Source organism: Salvia miltiorrhiza, unplaced genomic scaffold, assembly GCF_028751815.1.
Source record: "Salvia miltiorrhiza cultivar Shanhuang (shh) unplaced genomic scaffold, IMPLAD_Smil_shh fragScaff_scaffold_149, whole genome shotgun sequence".
Classification (NCBI taxonomy): Eukaryota; Viridiplantae; Streptophyta; class Magnoliopsida; order Lamiales; family Lamiaceae; genus Salvia; species Salvia miltiorrhiza.
In genome coordinates this window covers 209,645-219,722 of record NW_026651424.1, presented here as the reverse complement: position 1 = coordinate 219,722, position 10,078 = coordinate 209,645, and the positions used below count along the sequence as shown (strand labels likewise).

The following is a 10,078-nucleotide window of genomic DNA, read 5'->3' as shown; positions in this document are numbered from 1 at the left end:
TATTTTGGTCCTATCTCAAGTCCATTAATATTTTTTTAACTTTCAATTTCCTAAATTAATTCATTGGTCTAGAAAATCTTTTGTGTGGAGTTATACATTCATTTTTAGCCTTCATACTTCAGTATTTCTGAATAATTATAAGCTCTTGGATGATTCGTTTTGAAGATTTATTAATAAATCAATCACATAATCAATCAATTATTTACAAACCATAGAATAAAAAACATAACTAATTTATTAAAAAAAATTAGTATGATTAAGAACATTATAATTAATTTATGTTTTATAGAAACTTATTATTAAAATAATAGATGTAGTAGTAGGATACTCACACCCATTGTTGGGACACTGGATCTTATTCGATTCGACATGGAAACATATGCTTCACTGGAAAAAAAAATAAAAAAAAATCAAGATGCATAAACTAACCATTCAGGTAAGATGTCAAATAAAATAAGAAAAGGGAAATGTAGTATTCATTATTTGGAATATGTCCATAAATTTTCATTTCCGTATAAGTTCGTGCAAAAACTATGTTTTTTTCTTGTTCAATAAATTTGAAGCGTTTTTGTACAACATAAATAAAGAAAACGTTTATAAATATAATGAATCAAATGTATCTTGGAAATCAGACAAGATCTTTATTCACCATACTTGATTAAATAATTCTATATGCCAATATGAAGATTATGGAATGTAAATTTAACTATAATATATAATTAATGGAATATTAGGATTTCGTATTTGAAACACTATATAAATATGTAGAAAATACTATTCAATATACAATTTCAGTGTAAGCATTCATTCATCATCAAAATATTTAACATGGCTTCTCAAAAGTCGATTTTTACGATCATCTTTTTGTTAATGATAGTTGATGGTCAGCATCTCTTCCTCTAGTGTGTTCTAAGCTTGCTTTTTATTCAAGTAAAAAAATTTATTAGACTTTTAAATATAATTGTTTTTATAGATTATTCAAATAACATTTTAGGCTTTAAAGATAAATTTTGTATCATTTGTTTTCTATTTTATAATTCTAAACGACTTGAAAGCATGAAGCCATGTATTTATTTCAACTAAATGTATTGGCTAATTTACCAATTACTCTTATGTGTTTGTTCATGGTTCTCCGTTCTCACGAAAATATGTGATTCTCATAGAGTTATTCCCCATTGATCCTAACCCTATATATATATATATATATATATATATATATATATATATATATAGGGTTAGCTTATATTGAGATTTTAAATATTTTGAGATTTTGAGATAAATGAACATATCAATAAATTCTTTGAACATAACCAATATAACTGATGAACATATGAATCTATTTAATTTATTTAAAAAACATGCCACTTGTAGGGATTGAACCCCAGACCAACGCGCGTTCATAAAAATTAATTGACAAGTTCATCAAAATGTACTTATATGTTCATTTATCTCAAAATCTCAAAATATATATAAATCTCAATTGAACCAATTCCTATATATATATATATATATATATATAGGGAAGAGTTCAATGGAGACTACTCCCCTATATAGAGAATGAAGACCAAATCAGAGCCATTGATCTCACCAAAATTAATGAATCGGATTCATTCGAATTCTTCAAGTTTAGGAAATCCCGTAAATTCATCATTTTCCAATTCTGGGAACCAACGAACATTATTATGAACTTACAAACATAAGTATGTTTATTTGTATGTTCATTTGTTTTTATACGAACATATTGACGAACATTAGTATGTTCATTTGTTTTTTATACGAACACATTGACGAACATTAGTATGTTCGTAAGTTCATAATATAATGTTCGTTGGTTCCCAGAATTGGAAAATGAGGAATTTACGGGATTTCCTAAACTTGAAGAATTCGAATTAATCTGATTCATTGATTTTGGTGAGATCAATGACTCTGATTTGGTCTCTATTATCTATATAGGGAAGTGGTCTCCATTGAAGCTGACCCTATATATATATGTGTATATATATATATATATATTCTATGAAATAGACTTCAATCTTGAAAATATATTCTTCAACTTGTTGTTCTAAGTTTTGTATTATTGATGTTTTTCTTCTTCGGATAAATGCAGTAAAAATGTCATTAGCTAGCAAAATGTGTGTTACATGAGGACTGTAAAATTAGATGCAATAAAGGTCGTCCATTATGCTTGGATGGCGTTTGCATTTGTCTCGATGAGCAAAGATATATGTCCAGCGAATATGGTAATTTTAATAAAAAAAATTGATGTTGTATTTAACTATTTATATACTAATTTTTTTTTTATTATTATGAACTATTGTTGAAGGACCTGCGTGTCGGAGCGATGCAGAGTGTGCCTCGCAAAAATGTATCGGTAAAGTGGTGTTGACAGATATTGTGTCATGCTAATGCTACTTCCAATCAGGATCAGAAACTAGTGATAAAGGATGCACAAACGAATGTGTGCCCCACTGTTATGGAAATTGTGTTTGTGAATAAAAAAAAGGACAAAATCATCTTAAAATGTTTTTCAATAATATGAATAAACTGAAATCTTGATGGAGATGAAGGCGTTACTAATTTTTTGCAACTTTTTTGCACCAATTTTCGAAAATCGGCCATAACCTTTCATTTTTATCTCAAATTTGTCCAGTGTTCGGTTTTTATCTACATGGACGTCGAAAACTGACCCGTGTCATTTCTGGCGGCCACCCTGTCATTTTCGGCCACCTCCGTGTGAATTTCCAAGTCCACGTAGATAAAAACAGATCAATGTACAAAATTGATATGAAAATGAAAGGTTATGGATTGTGGGGTCGATTTTCAAAAATATAGATACGAATCAGTTGTTTATAAATCAGCCCATGTGTCAGTTTACATTTAAATATAAGCTCAGCCCAACTTTAAAAAGGGGCCTAATTAATAAATACAGCCCATCTCCATCTCTCTAATCTCTCTTTCTCTTTGGCTGAAAACTGGTCACACATACAGACAGGGACGGAGCCAGGGGGGGCTAGAGCCCCCTCCCAGATTTTGAGTTTTTTTTTTTTTTTTTTTTTTTTTTTAAATTTAAATTTTAAATTTTAAAATATATATAGATATATGTTTATACCTATTATAAAATAATTTTGTTTTATACAAGAGTATTTGGTTATTATATTCTCTCATATATATACTTAATTTAAGGATAATTCTGTTATTTAAAACTATATAATCTATGAAATATTGTTTGTTATTATTACTATTATACTTGTCTTTTAATAAAAAATGCCTAATATGTATGAAATGCTAAAAAAAATTATAATGTATTGAAACTAATTTGTAATATATAGAAAATATATAATCTATGAACATGTTGTTTGTTATTATTATTATTATGCTTGTCTTTTAATAAAAAATGTCTTAAATATACGGAATGTCCAAAAAAAGTTTTGTGATATATTGAAACTATATAATCTATGAAAATATTGTTCGTTATTATTAGTATTATGCTCGTATTTTAATTAAAAAATACCTTAAATATACAGAATGCCCAAAAAAAAATTCTCGGGGCCCCCCCCCGAACTTAATTCCTGGCTCCGTCCCTGCATACAGACCAATTCTCTCTCACATCTGGCCAATCCTTTCCTCTCTCACACCCACACCAGAGCTCACTTACAACCTAAGCTGAGCCCATGCTCATTCAAACCCACGCCCTTAAAGTCCTTTATTTATTCGTTTGTATCAACATGGGTCTACACATTCTTGTATTTAAACTAAAATTAAACTAACCATGACAGAATAGATATCAGATTAATTAATACAATAAGGCAAAGGTGGAAGATTATTACAAATGTAGTGGAGACGACAAGACAAGAGTAGATGAATCTCTGTGTAATGAATTCAATCCCAGCATACCGCGACCCCTCCGAGCATGCACATAAAAACTTGAAGATATGGTCACGAAAATTGAAAAGCTTGTCAAAAAGCTTGCATAAAACTAATGATTCTTGAAACATGATACGGAAATAGAGGCGTGAAGCATTTACTGACTTGTCATTTGTTCAAACAAATTGGACATCATTCTTTGTGAGTATATTGTGTATAAGTTTTGTGACAGTTTTGATAAACATAAGCAAAATTCACCGAATATTTTGATAATTGAACATTAACTTTTGGCAGTAATTTTGCGAATTTTCATCACTTTGGTCATCTGATATTTTGATAAAAATAAGCAAAATATTTTGAATATTTTGTTAATTGATTGATTAATAAATATAAATGTTAACAGTGATATGTCATTTATAATTATATTTAAGAATTAAGAGAATATAAAATGAAGAATAATTGCAGATAAATTTTTTTTGTGAAAAATTCAAATGGTTAAGTTTTAGATCCCATGCAGGAGAGATAATATTTTCCAAGAGGTGCGCACAAAGCTTGGGATGAATGGCATGAATGACCAATTCGTCTCAAGTCATGGTGAGCCTACGCTTGGGACGAATGGGGCGAATGGACCAATTTGTACCCTTTGTTCCAAGATTGGCGCACAACACTTAGAGTGGTAGCAACAATAAACCTAAAAAAATAACTTTTACAGTGTCACATTAAAAGTTTAAATCCACCGCCTTTTATAAATTTATCTATGCAATAATGAATCTAAATAAAGCAACTTCTAAATAAAAAAGGAAAAAAAATTGAAATTAAAAATAGAAGAGTGAGGAGAGTGAATTTTTTTGAATTTTAAACTTTAAATTATTATATCTATTACGTTTAATTTAAATCCATTTTTTTACTCTCTATGTCCCCCATATTTATGCATACCTTTCTTTTTTGGTACGTCCCCCAAATTTATGCATACTCTATTTTTGGATATTATCCACACATAATTTTTATAATTTTACCCTTTGAACTTACATTTTTACCCAAAATCTACTTACCAATACCCTCAATATGCGACTCTTTTTCCACTATCAATACTCAAAATAACTTTTTATTAAAACTCGTGCCGTGATCAGCCATGCATATTTATAGGGGACGAAGAGAGTATAATATATATCAAATTAAAGATCTAATCATGATGTTTAATATGATATCCATATCATATATTTTATCATTACAAAATTTTATATGTTTAAGAAAGAATAATAACAGAAATATAAAAAAGCTTGAAACATGAAAACAAAGAAAAAGAAAGCTTAAAAGCTGGCTTCTATTTTTGAGAGATAAGTTAGTGTTTTTCTGCTACATCATCATGACCATGCATTGGTTTAAAGTTAGGGGAGTGGACTTTTTTGTGGGCTAAAAAGTTAGCGTTGCTAGCACCCTTGGTACGAGTCATGACACGCAGTGTTCATAAGTATCTCTTTAATAATTTTAAAGAGTTAAAACTTATTAAAAAGTTAGCGTTGCTAGCACCCAATGCCCTGAAACACATCCCGTCGAGCATCCTTATAATGCCTCATACATTATTAGTGCCCGATGGAGATTAACCCACCAGGTCAGCTAATAGGTGTACACAATTCTCAAATAACGTGTTAGGTGAAGAGAGAACCTCGATCGATTAACTTATGCGAGCCTTAACCGGAGCAGTGTGCACAAAATATTTTATTGGATAAACAGTTTGCATTTTATTGAATAAACGATTTGCATTTCATTGAAACATTTAGAGCTTAATAACTTAATCATACTTTATACATTTGGAAAGTAAGCCCACCTGAATAGGCAAAGCCTGAAGATCATACACATATAAACCTGTCTTGGGAAAGCAGCGCTAATCCCCTTGGTCACAAAGCCTATAAGAAATTCTATTCTTAATAGGTCTCGTGAAGTTAACTTAATGTCATAGTGAAAGTGCTTAATTCTATGATTCACTTAGCCAGATTTTCAAGATTTAATGAATAAATAATTGAAAAATAAATTTTTGAGCTAAAGTTACCGACAATATCGTTGCTCGACTTTCTTTGATAATTGGATTTAATGAAAACCAATTTTAAATCATAAATACTTTCATTTGCAAAAATGCTTAACAAATCATTTCATGCTCAACTCATATAACAAGTAATTACACTTAAAATATAATAATAATAATAATAATAATAATAATAATAATCTTATGCAATCAGTTTTTTTTTTCTCTCTTTAAAATAATAAATAATCAAACTTAAATATAAAGTCTAATTAATTTAAATAAAATCTGCAGCCCAAAAATTTAATCAATATGCAGAAGCCCAAACTTAAATTAAATCAACCCAAGACATATATAAAATTCGCAGCCCATGCTTTAAAATAAATAATAATGCAGCCCAACAGGATTATAAAAAAAATCGGCCCACAACTAAAAGCCCAAACCTATTTCCATTTTTTTAAAACAAACCCACCCCCTTCTTCTTCAACATTTCTCACGCATACACACACTCACAGGTACTGATTGAAGAAAAATAAGCAAACACACAAAAGCAAGAGAGATATTAATGGTGGTAAAACCTAACTAGAGCTATTACATATAACTTCGAAGTTGGGCCCCGCCAATCTCTGCACTAGTGCTTCGTTCTTACGCGGAAGCCTAACTTGAACATGAAATGGAAGATCTTCCCCTTGTAATTCCACTTGTTCCTCTACGATCTCCTTTGCGCACATCACAGCAGATTCGCCACAAAACTCCATCCATATTTTTTGCAGCGTCGGTATGTCTCCAATTTGGGTCGGGATCTCCTTCAACCCTACCATATAAAGAAGATGAAGCTTCTCAAGGCGTGGAAAGATGGAGTTCGATTCCGCAGTCCAATGCTTCAAACGACGACACAAACCCAATTCCAAGTATTTGAGGGAAGGGAATTGGCCTTCAACCATTTCCCACTTGCCTGTTCCAAAGCACCCGTACGACAACTTGAACTTCTCGAGAAGGGGCAATGCACCTATCTTTTCCAACATTTTTTCCCATTCAAAGCCACGATTCATCTCAAGAGTCAACTTCTTGAGGCTTTGGGGGAATGTAAGCACATACAAAGAAGCTGTAAAACTACTCCAACACAATACGAAGAGGGATTCCAATTTACACAGACGTTTGATATTGTTCAGACAATAATAATCATTTTGCTCGATTCCCCCTCTCCAAATAAAATTTATCCCCAATTTTTTTATATTGGGAATTCTCTTAACCACCTCTTCACTGCACTTGAAATTTGCTATTCCCTCAAGCACCAGTAGATTCTCCATGATAACGACATCATCACTCGAAGGTTCTGGAAGATAAAAAATTCCTTTCATTTCAATATGCCTAAGTTGTGGCATTCTCCAAATCTCAGCAGGTGCAGTGAACTCCTTCCCAATACAAGAAACAATCAATATGTGCAGATTCCAGAGCCGAGTAAACGAGGTAAAGATCGAGGACATGCTACCAACTCTAACAGCAATGTGGCGCAAGTTAACATACTGAGACGCAAGGGACTTGATCACGTGGCGTTCATCTTCAGAATAAGGAAACTTGTATGCATGTAATGTTCTAAGCAACCCGGAATTCTTAATACGCGGGACATTCCCATATTCACTGATAATGGAACGAGCACGTGGCATAGACTGCAAGTCGTCAAGGACTTTCTTCTTTGGCGTGTTCATGGGTATAACAACTCGGCGTTGGCTACTTATGCCTCGAGGACTAGATTGCCCTATCACATGATAGAACCCATCTTTCTTGCTCTGGTTCAAGCATAAATCCCTCAACAAATCATGAATTTTGACGAATTTTATGCTTCCTGTAGACCCCATTTCACCAACTAGAATGAGATTTCTATCAACCAAGTCATGTAAGAACTCTATGGCAATAGTTTCCAAACTTTTGCCATTCATGGGTTTTAAAAATCCTTCAGAAACCCATAACTTCACGAGTGTTGAGACTCTAACCGAATCATCCTCCTCAAACACTCCCATATACAAAAAACATGGTTTTAAATAAACTGGCAAATGATTATAGCTTATTTTCAACAGTTCCATGCAAAACTTATCATTATCCAAATTCACTTCTGAAGCTAAGTTCTGACTAATTGATTCCCAAACTCCTAGAGTGTGTTCCCTATTTCTCAAAATACCCCCCACTACTACAATTGATAAAGGAAGCCCTCTGCAATTCTCTACTATTTTCTTTCCAATTTTCTCTAACTCATGAGGGCAACTTCCAACCCCAAACACAGTTTTTGAGAACAGTTCCCAGCTTCTAACCTCATCTAAAAATTCCATTTGAAGGCTATAATTGTTGTTCAATTGGGAACTCAAGTGTAAAAGCCTAGTCGTCACTAATATCCGACTACAGTTCTCATTTTCGGGAAAGAAACGCTGTATCCTATCCCAAGCATCGATACTCCACATATCATCCATCACAATTAGAAACCTTCTACCTATCAAATGCTGGTAGAGCTCTAATCCTAGTTCATCTTCACTCTTTTCACTCAGTTGTTCCTTGCTTTTATTAGTGGCTTGAGAAACAAGTTCACAAAGAATTTCCCTTGTGTTGTATTGTTGAGAAATAGTAGCCCAAGCACAAACATCAAAACGCTGCTCAATAATTTTCTTCGAATAAACAGTTTTGGCAAGAGTGGTCTTACCTATCCCGCCCATTCCTGTGATCGGGATGACTTGGGGTTCGCGTTGGTCCGAAACGAGCCTTTCCAAGATTCCATTCAAGACACCCTCAGACCACACCACCATGCCACTACTGTTTTTCCCAGTGGAAGAAGAAGCAAAGACGAAGCTACGCCGCGTATCATGGAGCACCACCTTCTCTGTATTCCGCTGCATCGCCAAACTCTTGATCTGATCCATTTCTTGTATCATATTTTGCACATCTTGAAACAACTTCATCTCTTCATCATCATGATTTGATGAGACAGTTTTCGGATCCTTTGGAGCTCGAAAGCAGCTGAGGAAGCGGCTGCGAATGGTTTCTCTGGATCTGCTCAGCTGAATCTTGGCCACGATATGAGATTCGATGGCGTCTTCAGCTGCATAAGCTACATCTGCAATACGCATCTCAAAGGGATCTGCTTCTTCGGAAACAGAGGAGTTATAAGCTTCGAGAAACTCCTGCAAGAACATGACATTTTCAGTGAGGGATTGAATTTGTTGTTTGTTGAGAGAAATCGGAGGGGAATGGTGGCGCTCGAGGTCGTCTATGATATGCATTAGAGAAACCAAGGCTGCGTAGGCCGCCATGATCGATATCAGTTGAAGAGAAACAGAGTAATTATGAGAATTTTTGACAAGAATTTGATAGAATCTTAATTTAACTTTTTATTTATCTTAATTGGTCATTTTTTGGTGCCAAACTTGCTGGTTTTTGACTCGGTCCAAAACTGTGGGTAGTATTAAAAAGAATAAGTAGGCGATATCAACGACTAGAAAACTGTAGGGCCAACCGAAATTATAAATTAATTCTACCGAAATCTATAAATTATTCACGATACTTGTTTAGTGTAGAATTCAATACAATTACATTTTATGGACTGACCTTTGGAGCATGATTAATCCAATTTTGGACTGAGAAATGATTATTCAATTTAATCGATAATTATTATTTTTTCTGTTTTTTAAATAATTTGTCAAACCTCTGAGTTGTGAGTTGTGTGATCTGTTAAATTCTAATTTATCAATGCAAAACCGAGTGATTCGATCACTATTTGTTTGAATATTTTTTTCATTTCTCTGACCAGGTTCACCAGCTTGATTAGTTCTAAAATATTAAAAATGATTGTCTTAGCTGGTTTAATTTGTTTAAGGGATAATTACATTTTATGACCGACCTTTAGTCCCAATGGTAAAATTGTATGACCTTTTAAATGTCCAAAAAAAAAAAAAGCAATCTCTAAAAATACTTGCAAGGAAGTTTCGGCTCCGAAAATGGAATTATGTGTAAAAATGGAAACGAGCAAGGTATAGAAAACTGAGTGAAGACGCTTTTTTTTTCCTTTTACTAGCAGTGAGAACGTGCGATGCATGTTTAACACAAATGATTTTATATTATGAAAATAAATACATAAATATTATTATATAGTTTTGAATATTTTTAAATTAATTGTATTTATGAAATTGTCTTATTCATTTGACTATA

At 32.7% G+C, this 10,078-nt stretch overlaps 1 protein-coding gene across 1 annotated transcript; it reads right to left on the bottom strand.

Annotated features, from left to right (window-relative positions):
- Positions 1–6,462: 6,462 nt before the first annotated feature.
- LOC131002579 (putative late blight resistance protein homolog R1B-16) lies at positions 6,463–9,183 on the bottom strand. The gene has a single exon (XM_057929045.1). It carries the CDS (start codon positions 9,181–9,183, stop codon positions 6,463–6,465), a length of 2,721 nt encoding a protein of 906 aa, XP_057785028.1.
- Positions 9,184–10,078: the final 895 nt, after the last annotated feature.